The sequence below is a fragment of the Odocoileus virginianus genome, chromosome 29 (assembly GCF_023699985.2).
Source record: "Odocoileus virginianus isolate 20LAN1187 ecotype Illinois chromosome 29, Ovbor_1.2, whole genome shotgun sequence".
NCBI lineage: Eukaryota > Metazoa > Chordata > Mammalia > Artiodactyla > Cervidae > Odocoileus > Odocoileus virginianus.
In genome coordinates, this window is record NC_069702.1 from 23,082,398 (window position 1) to 23,106,214 (window position 23,817).

A 23,817-nucleotide genomic window follows, 5' to 3' on the forward strand; every position below is an offset into this window, starting at 1 on the left:
AGTTATCTGCACTTCCTCTCACAAAAAGCAGAAATGAGACTGCATAATCATTCAGTTCAGTTCAGTCACTCCGTCGTGTACAACTCTTTGCGACCCCATGGACAGCAGCACTCCAGGCTTCTCTGTCCATCACCAACTCCTGGAGTTTACTCAAACTCATGTCCACTGAGTTGGTGATGCCATCCAACCATCTCATCCTCTGTCGTCCCCTTCTCCTCCTGCCTTCAATCTTTCCCAGCATCAGAGTCTTAAAAAATGAGTCAGTTCTTCACATCAGATGGCCAAAGTATTGGAGTTTCAGCTTCAGCATCAGGCCTTCCAATGAATATTCAGGACTGATTCCCTTTAGAATTGACTGGTTTGATCTCCTTGCAATCCAAGGGACTCTCAAGAGTCTTCTGCAGCACCACAGTTCAAAAGCATCAATTCAGCACTCAGCTTTCTTTACAGTCAACTCTCACATCCATACATTACTACTGGAAAAACACAGCTTTGACTAGATGGACCTTTGTCAGCAAAGTAATATCTCTGCTTTTTAATATGCTGTCTAGGTGGGTCATAGCTTTTCTTCCAAACAGCAATGGTCTTTTAATTTCATGGCGGCTGTCACCATCTGCAATGATTTTGGAGCCCAAGAAAATAAAGTCTGACACTATTTCCATTGTTTCCCCATCTATTTGTCATGAGGTGATGCAACCTTCCTCATTGATCACTGAGGAAGGTCTTCTTATCTCTCCTTGCTATTCTATGGAACTCTGCATTCAAATGGGTATATCTTTCCTTTTCTCCTTTGCCTGTTGCGTCTCTTCTTTTCTCAGCTATTTTTTTGCCTTTTTGCATGGTCTTGATGCATCCCCTTTTTGCCTTGGGGGATGGCCTTGATCACTGCCTCCTGTACCATGTCATGAACCTCCGTCCATAGTTCATCAGGCACTCTGTCTATCAGATCTAATCCTTTGAACCTATTTGTCACTTCCACTATCATAATCGATATGGAATTCACTTTGCAAGAAAATAAGGCCAGGGTACTTGGGGAAAGAAAGGTGAGGGTGGTGGAGGGTGTCAAATAACCTTAATTTTTCATGGAAAGTTCCAGTCATGCCTGTGGTTATTTTAACCCAATTACATATGATCAGCTAGATTAATGCATTACTCTCTATTAAGGATTTATTTCACACACCTGAGTCACTGGAAATAAAATGACAACTGTCTTCTCTGTATTAGGTCACTTTTATTACTGGATAAGCCTATAAAAATATTATGACAGTTGATGTTCCATAGAGTATGTAAAAATTGGACACGGATTGAAATCATTGAGCATTCCTTGACCTCAGCTCTTGAGTTTAATAAAATTTCAGCAAGGAAGTAAAAATAAAGTTATATCTGATGTCATATTCATTCTTCAGTAACTTTATGGAAGTAAACAATGAATTTATACAATATTAAGTAATCAGTAGACAAATGTCATGAGCACAAATCTTGAACAGAAATATAGACTTAGTATAATCTATCTTAATCAACCCCAAGGACAGTGGCAGAGTCAACCGGAAAGTGTAGGGGAGGAATAATTACTGGTGTAGAGGTTGGTACAAGGAAAAGCAAGTTTTCTGATTCTTATCGCTAATGCATAATTATATATTTTATTAGACTCTTTCTTCTAATAGAAAGATTTTTTTTCTATAGACATGGAATCTTTCTTCACAAACAGAGACCAATAAAACAGGAAGGAAGGACATTAAAGAGAAAACATTCCAGGATACAACAGAACTACAAGATAGCGAATTTAGATACCATTTGGACTTGCGCTTTATAAACAGGACAGAAGAGGCAAGTCAGCAAAGTGGGTCAGAGAAATGGAAAAGACGTTTTGGCAGTACACTTTTATTGCTATAATATATGCCTGAATTCTATCATTCTTTTCTTCATTGTTGTTATTGTTCAGTCGCTAAGTGGTATCTGACTCTTTGAGATCCAATGGACCGCAGCATGCCAGGCTTCCTGGTGATGCCATCCAACCACCTCATCCTCTGCTGTCCCCTTCTCCTCCTGCCCTCAATCTTTCCCAGCATCAGAACCTTTGCTAATGAGTCGGATCTTACAAATCAGGTGGCCAAAGTATTGGAGCTTTAGCTTCAGCATCAGTTCTTCCAAAGAATATTCAGGACTGATTTCCTTTAGGATTGACAAGTTTGATCTCCCTGCATTTCAAGGAACTCTCAAGAGTCTTCAACACCACAGGTCAAAAGAATCAGTTCTTCAGCACTCAGCCTTCATTATGGTCCAAACTCACATCCATACATGACTACTGAGAAAACCATAGCTTTGACTAGATGGATCTTTGTCAGCAAAGTGATGTCTCTGCTTTTTCATACGCTGTGTGTTTGGCAGTTTTTCTTGCAAGGAGCAAGTGTCTTTTAATTTCATGGCTGTAGTCACCATCCACAGTGATTTTGAAGCCCAAGGAAATAAAATTTGTCACCTTCTCCACACTTTCCCCATCTAGTTGCCAAGATGTGATGGGACCAGACACCATGATCTTAGTTGTTTGAAAGTTGAGTCTTAAGCCAGCTTTTTCACTCTCCTCTTTCACCTTCATCAAGAGGCTCTTTAGTTCCTCTTGGCTTTCTCCCATATCTGAGGTTACTGATACTGGTGTCATCTGCATATCTGAGGTTATTGATATTGCTCCTTGCAATCTTGTTACCAGCTTGTGATTCATCCAGCCTGGCATTTGGCATGACGTACTCTGCATATAAGTTAAATAAACAGGGTTACAGTATCCACTTTGACGTATTCGTTTCTAATTTGGAACCCGTCCATTGTTCCACATACGGTTTAACTGTTGTTTCTTGTCCTGCATACAGGTTTCTCAGGAGACAGGTAAGGTGGTCTGGTATTCCCATCACTAGTCTGGTATTCCACAGTTTGCTTTCCAAACAGTCAAAGGCTTTAGTGCAGTTAATGAGCAGAAATAGATGCTTTTTCTGGAATTCCCTTGCCTTCTCTATCTTCCAACAGATGTTGATAATTTGAACCCCGGTTCTTCTGCCTTTGCTAAATACAGCGTGTACATCTGGATGTTTTCGGTTCATATATTTCTGAAGTCTAACTTGAAGGACTTTCAGTATTACCTTCCTAGCATGTGAAATGAGTGCAATTTTATGGTAGTTCAAACATTCTTTAGCATTGCTCTTCTTTGGAACTGGAATGAAAACTGACCTTTTCCAGTCCTGCGGCCACTACTGAGTTTTCCAAATCTGCTGACATATGGAGTGCATCACTTGACAGCATCATCTTTGAGGATTTTAAGTAGCTCAGCTGAAACTGTTTTCTTCTGTTTGAGGACTTCCCTGGTGGCTCAGGTGGTAAAGAAACTGTCTGCAATGCAGGAGACTGGGGTTCGATTACTGGGTCATGAAGATGCCCTTGAGAAAGGAACAGCAACGCACTCCAGTACTCTTGCCTGGAGAATCCCATGGACAGAGAAGTCTAGTGGACTACAGTCCACGGGGGTCACAAAGAGTCAGACAAGACTGTGCAATTAACACACTTTCACAGCTGGAATTCCATCACCTCCACCTAATAGATTTGCCTTTCCAAACCTATAGACCATACAAGGACCGGCACACTACAGACAAATGACCAAATCCAGCCCACCACCAATTTCCATAAGCTTTGACTAGAACACAGCCACCTACACTCACGGATGTATTACCTGTGATGTTTCTGTGCTGTGATGGCAGAGTTGAGTAGTTGTTCCAACTATATGACACACACAGGTGAAAACATTCACTCACTGGCTCTTTACAGGAAAAATCTGCCAACTCCAAGTCTAATATGGTACCCTCAGTAACCATAGGAGTTCAGGTAAAAAAAAAAAAAAACATGTAGGATTAATGTCATTATAATTTGAGATAGTGCCACCATTAAGGATATACAGTTGACCCTTGAACCAATAGAGGTAAGGGGAATTGACCCATCACGCAACTGAAACTCGGAATGTAATTTTTAGTCAGTCCTGGGTATCCACATTTCTTCGGCATCTGTGGTTCCGCATCCATGGATTCAACCAGCTATGGATCATGGAGTATTATACTATCTACTATTGAAAAAGTCTGCATATGTTCAAGCCATGCTGTTTAAGGGTCAACTGTATTTAATTATGGTTTACCATATTCCTTAAATTAAAATACTACGATAAACTTTATAGTATATTATGGCTAATAGTTCGTGACAAATTCTCCTATGATACCTCTGAAAATATAAAAATGAGATGAAAACTGTACCATCAAAAAGAAAAGACAACCTCCTGCTATTGCCAAGAGGAGTCGCACTGACCATTAGACTTTCGGTGGCCTTCCTTTGCTTTGTTAATCACACAGAAATAAGAATCATCACTTCCTCTGACCTCTCTGACTCTCAGCACCAAACATAACATGGCTCATCCCCACAGTGCGTGGCCACTACTATCTGAAGCCATCAGAGTGCCCACTGTAGCCTTTCACTTCCCTCAATGCCTTTCTACATCTAATCAGAGCCCATAATGCAAAAAAAGAAACAAAAAGAAAGATAACAAAATGAATGGGAAATATGTGCATTGGGGGAGGTAGAGGAAGTGATACAAAATGGGGATGAGGACACCCTAAATGTAAAGCACATAGTCACCAAGAAACACGATGAGAACTCTTGCAAACTAGAGACTATAGTTTTATGTTTCATGAATTCAAAATTTAAGAAAATTGGGCAGTGGAGACAGCAAAAGATCTGATCTCAGTACAGTAGAACAACATTAGGTTAAAACTGGCCAGACCCTTGGTCAAGGAAACACACCCCCTTCTTAGGACTTAGACCTTTATTTTCTTGGGCTCCAAAATCACTGAGGACGGTGACTGCAGCCACACAATTAAAAGACACTTGCTCCATGGAAGAAAAGTTGTGACAAACCTAGACAGCATATTAAAAAGCAGAGACTTCACCTAGCCAACAAAGGTCTGTATAATCCAAAGAATGGTTTTTCCAGTAGTCATGTATGGATGTGAGAGTTGGACCATAAAGAAGGTTGAACGCCAAAGAATTGATGCTCTGGAGAAGGAGCTTGAGAGTCCCTTGGACTGCAAGGAGATCACACTAATCAATCCTAAAGGAAATCAATGCTGAATAGTCATTGGAAGGATTGATGCTGAAGGTGAAACTCCAATATGTTAACCACCTGATGTGAAGAGCTGACTCACTGGAAAAGACCACAATGCTGGGAAAGATTAAAGGCAGAAGGAGATGGGGGTGACAGAGGATGAGATGGTTGGAGGGCATCACTGACTCAATGGACATGAGTTTGAGCAAACTCAAGGATATTGTCAAGGACAGGGAAGCCTGCTGTACTGAAGTTCATGGGGTTGCAAAGAGTCAGACATCACCTAGCGACTGAACAACAACAATGAGCCCAAGAAGGGGGAATTAGCCAAGGGCATGCTGCTCACCTTTGCAGCTTTGAAGCACTGCAAATGAACAGATATCTCTAAGGCTGAACAAATAGAAAGAAAGGAATTGGGGGAAAATCCTAAAGAGCAAGCAAAAAGTAATAATACTCTGAAGATTCATAGAAAAGGCAGATTTCTGAAACCTACATACTGCAGGATCTCAAATTAAAGATTTAAAAACCATTTTGCAACTTGAGTAAGGCAGAAGAAAATGCAGTCTTTATTAAAGAAGCAAAAACCAATACAGAAAGAGAAAGCATTGGAATTTTAAAAACTTAGAAGAACCAATGACAGGAGAAAGAAGGAAGAATTAAAAGAAAATTAAAGAAATCATCAAATTAAAATCAATATGGAGGCAGGAAACACAAACTCAAGAAGCTCTCCTCATAATGCAGAGCAAAGACACAAGAGTGAAAAGAATGAGGGAGAACATGACCAATATTGAGGGGAGATGGTAGAGGAGCAGTTTAAGAATCATAGGTGTTTCTGAGAACTGAGCATAATTGGAACAGACATGACTAATCAAGGCCAGAACTAAAGAAAACATTTCACACCTGGAATACAGACTGAAAGGGCTTCACAATATACTAGGTAAAACATGTGGAAAGACACCTCCCTTAGAAATACCCTGGGGAAATGTCTTAATTATAAAGATAAAGAAACATGTTGCAAAAATTCAACAGAGTAAACTAATTGATATAACAGAAGAGAAAACAGACCCATCCATCTCTGACTCCTCCACGGTACTAAATTCCAGAATTCAGTGGAAAGGAGATTATAATCTCCTTAAATTTTGGACCCCAATAAATAATCTTTCATGAGTATAGGGAGAAAGGAAATAATTGTCCAATACCTCAGTGGCTTGAAAGACATAACAACTTGTCACCTTTTAAAGAAAATATCTGAAGATGATGTTCAATTCACTTATATTAATCGATATTGGGAACGGGAAAATGGTGGTATTAAAAAAAGTGGTAATATAGCCATAGGAAGAACTCTCATCAGACTGAACAGATCATTTTAACAAGCCTACAAAAATGTGAAAGAGGCCTCTGTTCACGCAGCATCTGAACAAAAGCTGAAGGCAAGCAATTTCAGTGTGAATTTACACCACCCACCAAGGGAACAACCCCTTATTTGAACACAAGAATTACTCCTTTTATCAGAGATAATCACTAACTCCAAAAATCTGATTATAACTACGCAAATATATCCACATTTGCCTACCAAAAAATTGGAATGAATTAAAAAAAAATTCTACTATGATCTTTTTGAATGGTAGAAATATGGATGATCAGTTCCTTCTCTGCTTTTTTCAAGCTTTCCTTAATGAACACAGATTCCTTTTACAATTAAAAAAACCAAAGACTTTATTTTAAAAATCAAATTTTTTTAGAGCTCAAGACCTGGAAATAGATTTCTTCTGATGAACTTTTTTTTTTTAAATACTGAATGAGTTAACTCATATAAAATGCTTGCAATCATGATTGATGATATAAGCAAGTCTTGTTTTGTGATTATTATTAGATGTAAACAATATGTGACTCATCATTTGGGGAGGCAATGTAACGTAATGGGTAAAAATCTAAGTCAAGTGTGGTCTGTTTAAGTTGTAATGTCAAGCTGCCTAGGTTAGAAGCACAGATACTTCCTAATGCTGGTACCTTGAGCAGATTGTTCAAACTTCGTATCTCAGTTTTGTCTACTGCAATAAGGGATGATAATAATAGCTCGTACTTCATAAGGTTGTTAGGAAAATTTTAAAGATTTAAAATTAATGATTATCACATAGTAAATGCCCCAAATGTGGGGATTGGTGATGGTTAGATGGTGACAGTGATTACGTTTCCAACCAAGGCACTAACTCTATCAGTTCAGTTCAGTCGCTCAGTCATGTCCAACTCTTTGTGACCCCATGGACTGCAGCATGCCAGGCCTCCATGTCCATCACCAACTCCTGGAGTTTACTTAAACTCATGTCCATCGAGTCAGTGAATCCATCCAACCATCTCATCCTTTGTCGTTCCCTTCTCCCGCCTTCAATCTTTCCCAGCATCAGGGTCTTTTCAAATGAGTCAGTTCTTCGCATCAGATGGCCAAACTATTGGGGTTTCAGCTTCAGCATCAGTCCTTCCAAAGAATATTCAGGACTGATTTCCTTTAGGATTGACTGCCACTTTATATCATCAGAACACCCAATGTTTTAATAGTGATATTAAATCAAGAAAAATGGTTTAAATAATCTGACAGTTGGGTATTTTTGAATGTCAAGGCAAAACTATAAACTTGATGCAAGAGTGCTTAAAATCAATCTATTGTCAAGACTTCAGAATGTTTGCATAGCAATTAGCTCTACAGTATGGCAACAAATTTCATCTTTTTAAGTTAATCCATGCAAACTATAAGTTAGTATTATTTGAAGTGAGAGTTTAGCATTTTAAAAAACGGGAACCAGCACTTTCTGGTATTCCAAGCTAACCCATGATATGCAGTCATGGTTGTTTTTAAAGACTTAAAGCAGAAGGTTCACAATGGAGTGTTTCCTCCTTCCTTCCTCCCACCTCCCTTATTGTAATGGTGGCAAACTGCTTAATTAAAGCTTTTTTCATAAAAGACTAAATCCTGGGATGTGTAAGTCAAAATGCTCCAACACTACAATATCTTTCAAATGTAAGATATTCTGCAGCTCTACCAAGAAGCTCATTTGCAATCAGAAAGCTAGGACAAGACTTGATGATAAATGGAGATGTGATTAAGTGTGCAGTGTTTGCTGTAGTGTGGGTAATGCAATCTGGTCTTTCAATTAGACATGTTTTCCCTTTATTTGGTATTTAGTATTTCTTGCCTAATTGCCTTTTATCTGCCTTTAAAAATATTGCCGAATCGTCACAATATGCCATGTTATTGATTTTGTTTTACTTGACACAAAGTACTGCTCTGTATCAACTGAATGCTGGCTTTCAGCTTTTTCTCAGATCAAAAATGAGCTATTTTTCAACTGGAGGCAAGCTCCTTTCATGGTTATCTGTCAACTGCCAAGGAACATCCATGGGAGCTACTGGAAGAATAAAAAACTACAAAATACCATGGATACAAAATTTATTTGCAATTGACTTTCGCCTGCAAATTTGTACGAAAGAGTAATGTTTTGAAAATCCGATCAGTTTTGTTTTGTTTACTTTTAAAAAAACACTTTTATAGAAGTTGCGCTCTGGCCATGTAAAGTCCTTTTTTTAAGGAATTTAAAAATAAATAAACTTGCTTATTTTTAATTATAGGATAATTGCATTATAGTATTGTGTTGGTGTCTACCAAATGTCAACATGAATCCGCCAGAGGCCCACCCTGTCCCCTCCCCCAATCCCACGCCTCTAGACTGTCACGGAGCCTCAGCTTGAGTTCCCTGAGTCATAGAGCAAACTTCCATTAGCTATCTATTTTACATATAGTAATATATGTTTCCATATTTCTCTCCATACATCCCACCCTCTTCTCAGATCAGTTTTAAATGAAGAACAAGTTCCCACTATTTTAAACCTCCCAGAAAAAAAGTCCTTTGGTAATCTGAACCATTAAGAATTAAATCATGTACATCTAGAAAATCAGGTTCAAAGAAACATCTATATGACTTTAAAAGGCAGTCTGTACCCATATATTGACAAACAATAACAATCCTGATCATCTTACTGAATTTTCCAGATGTTCAGCTAGACATTTTTGGAACACCTGCAACTAGAGTTTGGCGGCTCCTTTGTGTGTATCCTGAAGGCTCAGTTTCATTATGTAACAATTAGCTTAAATGACTGGTAATTAGACCTATCTGTAGCTGCTAAGGGTAAAAGAAATGTCTCAGGGGTGGTCTCCAAAACTACAAGCAAAATAAAGCAGCTTCTGCCTCTCGTTTTCAGTACTTGCGAGGCCTGCCTGCCATCATCTCAGACGAGACTCCAGGTTCCCAGATAGTGAAGTTAACAGTCTGTGAAGGGTCCTTTCTGAGGCCGTCTCCCTTACCTGGTTACAAAACAGAGGGGGGCACTGAGCCACGAAGCACTGGGCGACCCCGTTTCTGCACACACACTTGGCGCACCGACTCAACGGCCAGTCCTGCCCGTCGTGAAACACACGGCCTTCGTAGGAACAGGATTCTGCAAGGTTAGAGCGCTAAAGGTTACTGAGGGTGTTGCACAACCTAGACAGCACATTAAAAAGCAGAGACATTACTTTGCCAACAAAGCTCTGTCTAGTCAAAGCTATGGTTTTTCCAGGAGTCATGTATGGATGTGAGAGATGAACTATAAAGAAAGCTGAGTGCTGAAGAATTGATGCTTTTGAACTGTGATGTTGGAGAAGACTCTTGAGAGTCCCTTGAACTGCAAGGAGATCCACCCAGTCCATCCTAAAGGAAATCAGTACTGAGTGTTCTTTGGAAGGACTGACATTGAAGCTGAAACTCCAATATTTTGGCCACCTGATGCGAAGAGTTGACACATTGGAAAAGACCCTGATGCTGAGAAAGATTGAGGGCAGGAGGAGAAGGGGATGACAGAGGATGAGATGGTTGAATGGCATTATCGACTCAATGGGCACGAGTTTGGATAAACTCCGGGAGCTGGTGATGGACAGGGAGGCCTTCCGTGCTGCGGTCCGTGGGATCACAAAGAGTTGGACACGACTGAGCGACTGGACTGAACTGCACCACTGATCTCAGGGCTGGCTGCATCTATGCCAGGGCAGTCACACATAGTCTTGTGCTCTGGGGGGTGGTGCAAACTAGGGGGCCCTGGGCTTGGGGTATAGCTCTGGAGCCACTCTATGGAGTTCTTAACTTTCTCTCTGAGTTTCCTAAGTGAAGTCTGGTGAGACAGGTAGCATTGCAAGGGGTTTGGAGCCTCAGTTCATGAATGGCCCTACCTCCCCCTGCCTCCTTATCTTCCTGGGTTCTCAGGAGCCTGAGCCCAAATTTGTGCCCAGTGAAAGCTGCCACCCTCTACCTGTATCGGGGACCTGGTACAGGTGCCTAAGGAGAGCACCCACCCTAAGCTCCAAGTAGCAGGAGACGTCTAGGGTGCCAGAGGAGGACTCACCCACCCAGCAAATATCCCCATGCCTGAGGGTGGGTGACATTAACAGCAAATTAAAAACGTGACAGTTTGAGAAAGATCATGGAAGAAAAACCAAAGCTTCCCCCACCCTGCTTTTTTGAACAAAGGGCCCTGCATTTTTATTATGCACCCAGGAAATTATGGAGTTGGTGCTGGCTGATCCTCCAATCTCTCCAGGCAAAATGCTTCCAATAGATTTTTCTCATGGAGAGTCAAGCAGAAAGTCTCCTAAAATGTAAGAAAGGAGCCCACAAACCCAGACAGCCACCCTCCAGCCCATCCCTTAAATGTTGTGGTTGGAATATTTTTTCTTGCAGGCTTATCTGGCCCAAAGTTGGCTGGTTGTCCTTTGCTGGCAGGTGACATCTGAAATGCAAGAGGAATGCACTCTACTTTCATCATTCCATTACCATACTTTGCAATCCCCAAAATGGTTCTCCAGGGTAAATGGTGGCCAGGAATGGAATAACTGGGTATCAGAAAGAAGCCAGAAGTCTTTTTAAAGAGAAAAGGCAAGATTACAGTGTAGCTTCCAGGTACTACTTAAAAAGAGTAATTTGAGCTATTGTACACCAGGAGAGAATATACTACAGCAATGACAATAATGTAGTGTCATGAAGTATATGCTACTTAATTATAAAAATGGAAAGAGACATATAACTCTAAAATGTAATAAAAGGGTACTTGGTCCAAGCGTGAATTCTAAGGAGAGGGCTGGAAGCATACGCCTGGCTTGCTGGGCTATGCCTCAGTTCACAGGCAGGCATAATCTCTCCAGCAAAGAGGCCATAAAGACAAATGAAATACTGCTTCCGGCTCAGTGTTTTTTGGAGAAAGACATAAAATCTTAAAGACTAGCCATCAGACTTAGTGTTGTGATACTACTGATACCCAGAAAAGTGATGTTTGTTCTTCTGTCCATCAGGAGGCCGTAGTAACTACTTAGGCCTTAAAGAATCATATCAAAGGATCTGGTCCTTCCTCCTTTCCTTTTCAAGAGCTGTGAATACAAAGGGTTGCATCTGGCCAAGACAAAATAATAAATCAGAGAGCCTCAGCACCCTGAGTTTGGAATGAAGCTTAAGGATTTGTTCCAACCTCACGGTTTACAACATCACTTCCTGCCAAGTGCAAGGCTATGTCTCCATTCCAACAAGGAATGGGGTCAGGGATCTTTGAACCACACTAGGCAAGAAAGAGAAGAGTTGGTATTTCACCAGGTATACCTCACAGGCAGAGGGTCTCTCTCTACAAGCTCATACTCACTCCCAGGGCCCACGCAGACTGGGCAGCAGCTCCCTTCGGGGATGAATTCCAGCTCCTGGTGTCCACACATCAGCGGTGGGCATGGTCGGGGGGTGCATCGGACTTCCCCATGAGTGCAAGAGCATGTGCTGCAAGGGGAGGAGGCCCATTCTGTCCCGTGCTGGGCGTTAGGAAAAGAAAAAGAAAGTTACTGTCAGAACATAGACTTGCATTTGATCAAACAGAAACAAGCCTTCTCTTAAACAAGTGAATGACAGAGCTCCAATAAAACAGAAGAAAGCTCCAGGCTTACAAGGTTGAAATCAGAGTTTGCAATATTCCAAGGCAGAGACCAATTTAGCAATTGATTTTTATTTTCCTTTTTAAAAATTTTATTTATTTTAACTGGAGGATAATTAATTTACAATATTGTGATGCATTCTGCCATACATCAACATGAATTGGCCACAGGCATACATGTGACCCTCTCCCTCCTGAAATCCGCTTCCACCTTCCTCCCCACCCCACCCCTCCAGGTTGTCACAGAGGCCGGCTTTGGATTCCCTGCATCATACATCAAACTCCTACTGGCCATCTGTTTTACATATGGTAATGTATATGTTCTCAATGTTGTTCTCTCAAATCATCCCACCCTCTCCTTCTCCCACTGTGTCCAAAAGTCTGTCCTTTACATCTGTGTCTCCTTTGCTGTCCTGCACATAGGATTGCCGGTATCATCTTTCTAGATTCCATACACATGTGTTAATATACAACATTTGTCTTTCTCTGACTTTGTTCACTCTGTATAATAGGCTCTAGGTTCATCCACCTCATTAGAACTGACTCAAATGTGTTCCTTTTCATAGATGAGTAATAGTTATCCTTAAGATTTTATGTTTGAAAATTACAGAAAACCACAAAAATGAAAGAAAAATCACCCCAATCCCATTATTTAAAAAAAAATTCTTTGAAGACCAAAGTAAAATATGCACACATGCATGCTTATCTACTGAATTCTTTATTCTAGCTACATTATTTTCAACAGCTCTCATTCCGATTCAGTTTATTTTTTTGCGTTTTACCCTGATGAGTGTCCACACTCCTGTCTTCTCTCCCTTCCCCCAGTCTTCTTTCTCTCTCTCCTATCCCAGAGATCTTATGGTCCCAGGGAAGGTGGGATAGCCAGCAGAAGGCACCTGTCCAACCAGTTCTCCCACAAATTGTAGAGCCAACTCATTTCTGATGAGGGTGCCCATCTACACACACCAAATGTTCCTAGTCCACTTTAGGCTAGGACACCACATTCCCAAAGCTGGCACTGTATTGACATCTAACATATCCATGCTTTGATACATAACATTTACTAAGTACCAAAAGTATTTAAGGGCTTCCCTGGTGGCACAGATGGTGAAAAACCTGCCTGCAATGCAGAAGACCTGGGTTCGATCCCTGGGTTGAAGATGCACTGGGGAAGAGAATGGCTACCCACTCCAGTATTCTTGCTGGAAATCCCGCAGACAGAAGAGCTTGGCAGGCTACAGTCCCTGAGGTCGAGAAGAGTCAGACACAACTGAGCCACTAACACTTACCAAAAGTATCTAAAGAAGCCATGCTCAGAGGGCAGTGGAGAATCTTGAATGTAAAAGGCTACAAATATGTCAATTGTTTGGGGAAGTAACTGTCAAAATACATGATGCTCTCAATAGCAGAGTGGAATGATGGTGGCCTTTTAAAAGATGTATGCAAAAGAGTGAACTTAATAAAGTTTCCTCCTATAACATTTTCTTAAATAGCGCCTTCCTCTGCCTGTATTAAATGCAGTATATGATGAAATCTGATTCTGCACAAATCATATATAGGCTTCTATTAAAAACATCATACATTCTAGGTGCTCAGTCACCTAACTATAATCTGGGGATTTCAACTGTGTCACTGAGAAGCATGGAAAATAAACATCCTCTTGCTACTCCTCAAGCCAGCATCCAGAATAATTATTCACCCTCTCTCAAACACAAAAGAACTCTGTCTTACCTAAACAAGTCCCTATGCCTTTACTGTGCAAATTGCTGCTAGGATGCAAGCTTGCCAAGTCTGATATTTGGGAATTACTAATAACCTGTGCTATTATTGTAACAATAATCGTAATAGGTTGTCACAGCCATCTAAATTTTGGGGAACCACGTCCTTGCCTCACCATCATGAAGATTACTTTCCCAGGACCTGTTGGGAGTACAAGAGGACAGAAACATAAGGAATGTACTGAGTTGGATGAACAAAAGGTTTCCGTGGAAGTGTATGTGTTCTTGGATCACAGCTCAGTTCTCCCTGCCTGGGGGACTATTAGTGTATCACCTAATCTTTCTAAACTGCAGTTTTCTGGTAGAGAAACCTGAAATGGTATTAAGATATCCTGCTCACCTGGCTATTGTAAAGGTTACATGAGGTAGTTGTTAAAGAGGCAGCAAGGGAAGTGGCACATAGGAGATGTTTAACCCTTTCCCCATGAGTCCATGGCCTTCCTACTCCTTTTCCCACCTGTGTGCTGCCTGTGATCACGGCAACAGACCTGGATGCCAAGGCCAACTCCTCTCCCATCAATTTTTATTTCTTCTATAATTAAATATAAAACTTCAAATTTAGTACAGCATATAAATAAATGGGCAAGTCCACGACTGGCTAATAAACTGTTGGCTAATAAAACATGGCAGGCAACTGACCTTTATGCTTTAAAAGGTCCAAGCATAGAAAAAAAAGAAGAAATGGTAGGAAAAAAACTGATACATTCTGATGAGTTAAACTTTTAAAAGTCAAATATATTGAATACATTGTAGAAAAATTTAAAAGGCAAATGACAAACATTTTTAAAAACTGCAGATTATATTAATTAGAATTATACTCTAATATATAAAACCATGTACAAGCAACAAGAAGAGACTGGAGGTGAGATCGAAATGATAGAGAAGGCAGATTCTGAGCTCACCTCCTCCAACGGACACATCAAAATTGCAACTACATATAGAACAACTCTCTTTAAGAACAACCTGCAGGCTAGCAGAACAGCTCTTCTACAATTAAGGATATGAATAAAAAACCTCATCGAGATGGGTAGGCGGGGACACGCACCCCTGGAAGGGAACCCCAACGCAGAATGGAATATCACAAACTTGGAGGACCGCCCTAAGGAGTGAGTTCAAGCTCCACTCTGGGCACCACATCCCTAGGACCTGCTCTGGGAAGACCCACAGCTGGATTTGAAAACCTGTGAGATGGACATCTGGGGAAGCCTGAGAACTATAGGAAACCAAGACTCCCCCTTAAAGAGCTTGTGCACAGACTTACTCCCTGAGTCCCAGCACAGAGGCAGCGGTTTGAAAAGTTCCCATTCTAGTCGGCCTGCTAAGGCAGTCCCAGCCCACCCTCGAGCCTGGGCCGACTCCAACTCCAACCACCCCACCAACGTGGCAACCCCAACCCAGCCCAGGAGAGCCATGGTTGGTGTCCACTTCAGCTCCAGGCATCTTGCCAGGGATGCCTCAGCCCAGCCTAACATGCCCTAAAACCCACCCACCCCTTCTGCTCCACCCCCAACTGGCCTGCCAAGGCCACCCAGCACATGAAACCTACATTGGAAACACTTCTACACAAGACCACAGCTCCAAAAGCAGGAAAGATAACAGTTTCACCTAATTCACAGGAACAGACACAGAAAGTCAAATGAAATGAGCACATAGAGGAATTTGTTCCAAAAGAAAGAACGAGATAAAACCACAGGGAAAAAAACTCTAATGAAATAAAGATAAGTAAATTACCTAATAAAGAATTCAAAAATTTGAATTCTCTATTATAAGCATCATAAAGATGCTAATAGAAATTAGGAGAAGAATGGCAGAAAACAGTGAAAACTTCAACAAAGAGTTAGAAAATATAAAAAAGAAACAATCAGAACTGAAGAATACCATAGCTAAAATGAAAAATACACTAGAGGGTATCAAAAGCATTAGATGATACGAAAGAATACATAAGCAACATGAAAGACAGACTAATAGGAATCACCCAATCACTACAGAAAAAAAAAAGAATTTTTTAAGATGAGGATAATTTAAGACAGTATCAAGCATACCAACATTTGTATTATCAGGGTCTCAGAAGGAGGAGAGAGAAATAAAGGGGCAGATAACATACCTGAAGAAACAATGGCTGTAAATTTCCCTAACACGGGGAAGGAAATAGTCTCAAACAAGATGAATCCAAAGAGATCCACACCAAGACATATCATAATTAATACGGCAAAAGATAGAGAATTTTAAAGGCAGCATGAGGCATACAATGCATAATATTCAAGAGAAATTACATAAGGCTATCAATTTATTTTTCAGCAGAAACTTGGCTGGACATAAAGGAGTGGTGTGATATATTTAAAGTACTGAAAGGAAAAACCTTATAACCAAAAATACCTGATAACAAGGCTATCATTCAGGATTGAAGGCAAGATAAAGAGTATCTCAGACAAGCAAAAATTAAGGGTCCATCACCTCTAAACTGGCCCTACAAAAAGTGCTAAAGGATCTCCTTTAAAAGTAAAGGTTATAACTAGAAACAAGAAAATATATGAACAAAAAAGTCTCATTGATAAAGGCATATACATAGTAAAGCCAAAGGATCAACTACTTGAAAAGCAAGTAAAATTAAAAAAACAAAAGTTGGAAAATCAGCCAAAGTACAATTTGTAGTTAAAGAATAGAAAGAGTAAAAAAATGTAAAATATGACATTAAAAACATAAAACGTGTTGCAGGGGAAAGAAAAATCTAGTGTTTTTAGAATGTGTTCAAACTTAAGTGACTATCTGTTTAAAACCAACATATTTGTAAACCATACAGCTGATGTGGGATTATTATCGAAAACATAAAAAGAATATATACCACTCAATATTTAAAAATCCAATTAAAAAATAGGCACAGGACCTGAATATTCATTTTTCTAAAGAATGATGCAAAGATAGCCAACAGGACGGTGAAAAGATGCATGATACCGCTAGTCATGAGGGAAATGCAAATCAAAACCACAATGAAATATTACCTCACATCTGATAGAATGACTATTATCAAAAAGACACGAAGTAACAAATGTTGGCAAGGATATAAAGAAAAGGGAACCTACATGTAATGTTGGTAGGAATGTAATTGATATAGTTATTATGCAAAACAGTATGGAGATTTAACTTTTGAGGGAAAATGACAAATAAAACTACCTTATGATTCAGTAATTCCACTTTTGGTATTTATCTGAAGAAAACAAAAACACAGATACAAAAAGATATATGCACTCCAATGTTCATATCATTGGAACATTATTAATGACAAGACATGAAAGCAACCTAAGTGTCCATCAAGAGATGAATGGATAAAGATGATGCCACACACACACACACACACACACACACACACATACACACACACACACGAATATTACTCAGCCATAAAAAATGAAATTTTGCCACTTGCAAAAACATGGATAGACCTAGAGGCTAATTATGCTGAGTGAAATAAGTTTGACAGAGAAAGACAAATACTGTATGATTTCACTTCTATTAACATATGGAATCTAAAAAGTAAAACAAAAGAATAAACAAAACCAAACAGAAACAGACTCAGAGATATAGAGAACAGGCAGGTGGTTATCAGAGCAGAGGGAGTATGGGAAAATGGGTGAAAGAGGCAAAGGGGATTAAGAAGTACAAACTTCCAGTTATATTAATAAAATAAATAACTCATAGGGACACAATATACAGCATAGGAATATAGTCAATAATACTGAAATAACTTTGCATGGCGACAAATGGTAACTAGACTCACAGTGGTGATAGTTTCGTGATATATAAAAATATTGAATCACTTTGTTGTGCATGTGAAATGAATACTATATTGTAAGTGCACTGTACTATATTTCTTAAAAAGAAATAAAATCCCCGTGGAAAACAAATAGCAACAAGCTTATAGAATATTCAACTTAATATAGAACTTCATTAACTACAAAAAAAATATTAGTAAAATAATATTCAATGATATATTTTAATATCAGATATGAGAAGTGTTTAAAATTCACAGTAGCTATTGTTAGTAAAGCTCCAGTGGAGAGGGACTCTCCTACACAGAGACTTGTCTCATGATAGCACCTGGAACAACTTTGCCAGGCGGCACCTACCCTAGGTAATCAGACTTGAAAAGAAGATGTACTATTGGTAATATTCCCACTGCATTTATCTTTAGATAGAGACAACTTAAAATTGAATTTTAATGACCATAGATGTCACAGCTTCAATACTCAAACTCTTTAGATGCTTTGACCTACTAATTTCACTTTTAAGAAGTTATCTGAAGAAAATGATCAATGACACACAAAAAAGTTTGAATACAAAGAATTCCATCTCATTGTTCATTACAGTGAAATTGAAAATATTTTAGTGAATATTGGAAGCTACCCAAATGCCTAATAATAGGAAATCACATTCTCCAAGAGTATGCTGGGGAATTATTTACTACATGTTATATAAAAAGCAAGCCATAAACTGTACACAGAGTATAATTACAATTATGTGAAACCATGTATATCTCTATCTATCTACCCATCCATATTCACTACCATCTCTCCTTCCCCCGCCCCCAACCATAAAAAACAACTGAGGAAACAATAGTGGTTTTCATAGTTAGAGATAACTAGTGGATTTTTTTTTTCTGTTTGCATATTTTTTCCACATTTTTACCAATAAACTAATACTCACTTTTGTCATCAGAGAGCAAAAGTACTGTTTAAGATATCTAATGAATCATTTATATATCTTAAATAAGTAAAATTTGAAAGCATCTTATAAAGCAATTAGAAGTGAACATCTTTATCCTACTAAAAGTTAAGAGATTGCTTCTAAACATCCGGACATTAAAACAAGAGCTCGTTTTTGTTACTACTGAGAAACACTAGCTGTCATTTCTCAAACATTTGCAATCATACCACCTCTCAGACTGAGACCACAAAAATTAATTATAATAACAACCTGTCAATCACCAAAGTGTTTTCAACTGTAAGACGAGAGGGCTGTATTAGCTCATCTCTTTGGTACCTTCAAACTCTCTAATGATGTGAATCTATTATCTATCTCAAGAGATGTAAAATTAAGCAACGGATTCTCCCTTCACCATAAGCTTGAGAATTATGGGAATAACAAAGAACATTCATCAGGGTGACTCCACTCTTGATGTCAAAGCCACAGAAGCCCAGACAGTGATCCAAACTGAACAGAATGATGGAGAATTACTCTCACCTCTCTGAGAAAAGTCACCTCCACTTTCATCTCCTACTCCTATTCCTAAATCAGTGACACCTCTCTCACCAGAGGGAGACCAGAGACCAAGGAGTTTGATACATGCTGATAGATAGCCAGATCATAGGTAGATAGAGAGGTAGGCAGATAGATGATAGAAAGATAGATGGATAGATAGATGACAGATAGGGGACAGATATTAATAGATGATAGATAAACATATTTTTTTAATCTCACTGTGTTCTCTATAGCCACAAAAGTTTTAATTTTTATGAGCACAGTAACAGCAAAGAAAGCTTTGTAAAATCAAAAAATAATGCATATATAAAGCGATGCTCCCATAAGACCTGTGTTGTAGCTGTACCATCCCAACATCATTAATACCGTTCAGAAACATGAGACTTTGACACTGGCCAAAAGCACATTCTGCAGACAACATCTGAGATATATTCTTCTGCATAGCCAAATAACAAGTCGGGTTGGCTGTTGACTTAAGTCCAAAGGAAAGATACGGTCATAAAGTATTTGCCTGGCTTACAGACAGAACAAAAAAATAATTTTTCTTTATATAATTTGTTCCTGTTATGATGTTATAGATCCAGAATACTAAATATCTGGGGATGTTTGGTGCATATTGTAATTACATCCTCTACTTTGACGAAAACAAGGCTGCAGAATTCAATATTCATCTCTCCCCTCACACACATAAATTAGTTCTTCTTTTAGCCTCACAGCCAGGCAAAGCAAGCAGACTTCTTCCACACTCCTGTACTCAATCAGATGCGGGCACTGGGGCATTACCACCTGCCACTTTTCTTTTTCAGCCAGTCTCCAAGCACCATCTTCTCAGACAGGACATTATCTGGTGCTGAGATCAAATTGGTAAAGAGGAAAAGAAAGAGGTGAAGGTCCTTTCTCCTCCCTTTCACAAGCTAATTTGTGGGGGAAAGATCAGGGAAAAAGCATTCCAACACTCTTTAGGAAAACATATTTCAGGCTTGTCTCCCGAACTGGTTGGCAAGGCTGGGCAGAGATCCAAAAGCTAATTTGAAAGGATAGCTTTGGGAGGTCATGGATGAAACAGTCTCCCCAAATGCTGACTGTAATAAGCCCATGCAAAACCCTTAAATAACCTGGAGTCAGCCAAAAGGCTCAAGTGTTTTTCTCACTCCAAGGAAGATGTGGGGGCTTGTCTGGACTTGCTGGAACACCAGCCCACGATGCCAGAATAAGAGGTTCCCTCATGAGGCGAAGTCGTTTCATTAAAGGTGGCCTTGTCGTGCCACTCTGAGCTCAACCCAGTCTTGATTCTCCCTCCCGTCAACTCTGTTCTCTGGGGACGGCATTGCTGTAACAGATTCTCTTCCTGCTACACTTACTCTACCCTAAAGCCACTTCTAAATCTCTTTTTCAGGGGAAAGCTTCCACCTCACCACTGCAAAGCTCTCAAAACACCAGGCTATTTTATATCTACGGGGAGAGAGACTCCATAACCTGCCCTATGGGATGCAAGCCAGAGGCTAAAGAGAGGATTACCGACGTTCAACAGGAGAGGCAGTGCTCTGGAAACTGCTTTCTAAAGCAAGCCAAGGGAGCAAAACAGAAAAGGCTCCAAGATTCAGGAACAATCCTAGTGATGCAAGTGACAAGGGGAGATTCAGACCCAACCCAGACAAGCGTTTAACCCACTCAAGGAAATGAATACCATTAAGAAGGATTTGGCAAGCATCTAAAAACGTGAAGAAAGAGAGGAAAGAAGAACAGAAAGACAAGAAACATGATCATTTTAAATTGATTAAGACTGAAAGTAGAGGATTTTATCTCAACTTTAAAAAAGCTGTTCTATTTCTATTTGGAGAAGTAGACCACTAGGGATTTGTTTTTCTCCTTCAAACTACAGTTCCTGAAATCCAGCCTTTTTCTGTTACATCAAGTTGCAGAAATATAATTATAACACTTTCCGGGGGAGTAGATTCTGAAAGTTGCATATGGGAAAACAAGCATGCACGCTGTCTTACCCAGTTTAGAGTTTTCCATGTGCTCTGTTAGAAGAGAGAGGTGAATTTGCAAGGGAGGCAGGGAGAAGAAGGACTTTCAAAACTCGTCCTGAAAAAGTAGAAGGTCAAGCAGATTTCTAACTAACCCATCTGCAGATCTGTGGTCCCTGAACCACCTGCCAAACAGGTCAGGTGGTCAAAAACCAATGTGCCCTTGGGACAAAGATATGCATAAGCTGGAGAAAGGATTTACTCATTGCTTGAGTCCTGATGTTTATTGAGCACCTACTCTGGGAACGGTTCAGTACCAAGAGTCAGGTTAGGTAGGAGATAAGGAAGATCACTGTGAAGGTAGATGAAATATTGTCAAAGTTCTCAGAAATCTTAAATCAAGAGAAGATCTCACAAGTGCAAGAACATAGACGAGCAAGCAATGACAAGCTTAGAGAGGCTATGCAAAGAGTCACTGAGCTCCGCTTTCCCAAGTCCCTGCTACCCCCTCTTACTTGAGATGTTTGTTGTTCCTCCAGATCCTGGCCTTATCTGTTATCCTAGGGCTACCTAACTTGAAAAGTTCAGCTTGGGATTGTTGACCTTGATCCATACACCTTTCTAATCATTATAAACTTTCATTAATGCCATCACCAGCCTGTCCTGCAGCACCTTCCATTTCACAGGAGGTCCTCTAGCATGGTTTCCACCACCCTACATAACACAGACTGAATCAAGCATCATGCGTGCAAGCTCAGTCGCTTCAGTCATGTCTGACTCTTTGTGACCCTATGGACTGTAGCCCACCAGGCTCCTGTCCTTGGAATTCTCCAGGCAAGAACACCGGAGTGGGTTTCCATGCCCTCCTCAAGGGATCTTTGCCACCCATGGATTGAACCCACATCTCCTGCAAAACTAGCAGATTCTTTACCGCTGAGCTACCAGGGAAGCCCTAAATCAAGCAGCACAGGGTGACATATGGTATGAAGACAGAGATCCTACCATTCAGATCACACATCATCCTATCATTAGGCAACACACTGTGCTGACGTGGAAGAGTGGCTTCCTCACGTGATGTTGAGCCAGTGGCTAAGTGAGGTAATCCTGTCCCAGGAGAATGTGCACTGTCCCCAGTGAATTTTAGGTATGCACCCTGAATAGCAGCCGAGACTGGGTATATCAATTCTGGCTAACCTATGTTCTCTGCTGAAAGGGTAGAGACACTAACTTGGAGAAAGTTTTATATGAGGTGGAAGATGAAGATTAAAGCAAAGAGTGTCTTTCTATCACACTCAGCTTCACCTGCTCCCTCAGGGGAGTATGCAAGCACGAATGGAGATGAACTGTAGCCATCCATTTTCAAAATTTCTATTCTAGTCCTTGCAATGTTCCTTTAAAATCAGTATTTAATATCTCTAAGCTAATCCTGCAGGATCTGGAATGAAAAGGTGTAATAAAAGAACTTGAGGGTTGATTTCTAGTATTGTGGTGCTATGGGCTTCCCAGGTAGCCCCAGTGGTAAAGAACCCTCCTGTCAATGCAAGAGACTTAAGAGACTCGGGTTTGATCCCTGAGTTAGGAAGATCCCCTGGAGGAGGGCATTCTCCCCTGGAGAATCTTATGGACAGAGAAGCCTGGCAGGCTACAGTCCATACGGTTGCACAGAGTCAGACACGATTGAATCAACTTAGCACACATGCACTGTGGTTCTAAATGAGGGGAGAGGGTGTTTTCATTTTGCCCCTCTCCCCAGGGGAAAGACAGCCACACCTACAGACAGTTCTGGTTGTCAGGACTGCAGAGGATATGATCAGGTGATGGGTACAGAGGCTGGAGATGCCGCTAACCATCCTATACTGCAGAGGATGGTCCTCACCACAAAGCCTAACATATGCATAGTGCTGAAGTTTACAAACTCCACGCTGAATGAGGAGTCAGAAGCCCAGGGCTCTGGGCCAAGTTACACCACCTATTGGTGATATGTGGGGCCAGTATCTTACATTCTCTGCAATTCAACTCTTCCATCTTTAACGCAGGAGTCATCTACTCAGGGTTGTTCATAAAATCAAGTGAAAAAATGTACATGTTACACAAAGGCAAGGTGGCCTTTTATTATTCAGCATCACAACTTCTTCATCATCAACATTCTCAGACTACCCTTTAGACCGACACAAATTCAATCAGCAAATATTTACCTGGGCCTCTGAAATAAATAGGACAGTTTTAATCTTATCCAAGAAACCTAAGTGCCCGCGGAAAGTCAAATAAGCCTGAGGTCCTCCCTAGCCCAAACAAAGGAGAAAAAAATCCTCTCTTGTCAACACAAGTTTAGCATTCAGCTTTCCTTTGTCAATGATCTACAGACAGGGAATCAACCATGGGTCAGAAAACACTTACCGCGTGAATGTTCTTTTCATGATGGCAAGATCCAGGCATCCTTGGCACACATTCAGGGCAGCATTGGTTGGCGGGTATTTGAAGCACTTCTCCCTGAACATTTAAAAGCAGCTCAGTGTAAAATAGCAGCAGTGAACACAGTCACATCAGATTCACTAAATCTCATGAGTTGCCACGGGTGACAATAAAAAGGATAAACAGAATACACTAACAAAAAGGACTCTCTGTCATGATGAGCTTCTCTCAAAGCTAAAATGAGTCCCATTGTGAAAGTGAGTTCCTTGAAAATGGT

General features: G+C 40.2%; 1 protein-coding gene across 1 annotated transcript in view; it reads right to left on the bottom strand.

The window, feature by feature from the left end:
• The window catches only part of FRAS1 (Fraser extracellular matrix complex subunit 1), a 505,552-nt gene that overhangs the window by 283,638 nt on the left and 198,097 nt on the right, over positions 1-23,817 (bottom strand). The window contains 3 exon segments of the mRNA XM_070458257.1: positions 9,489-9,622; positions 11,846-12,005; positions 23,526-23,618. Coding sequence (XP_070314358.1) covers positions 9,489-9,622; positions 11,846-12,005; positions 23,526-23,618 — 387 coding nt within the window.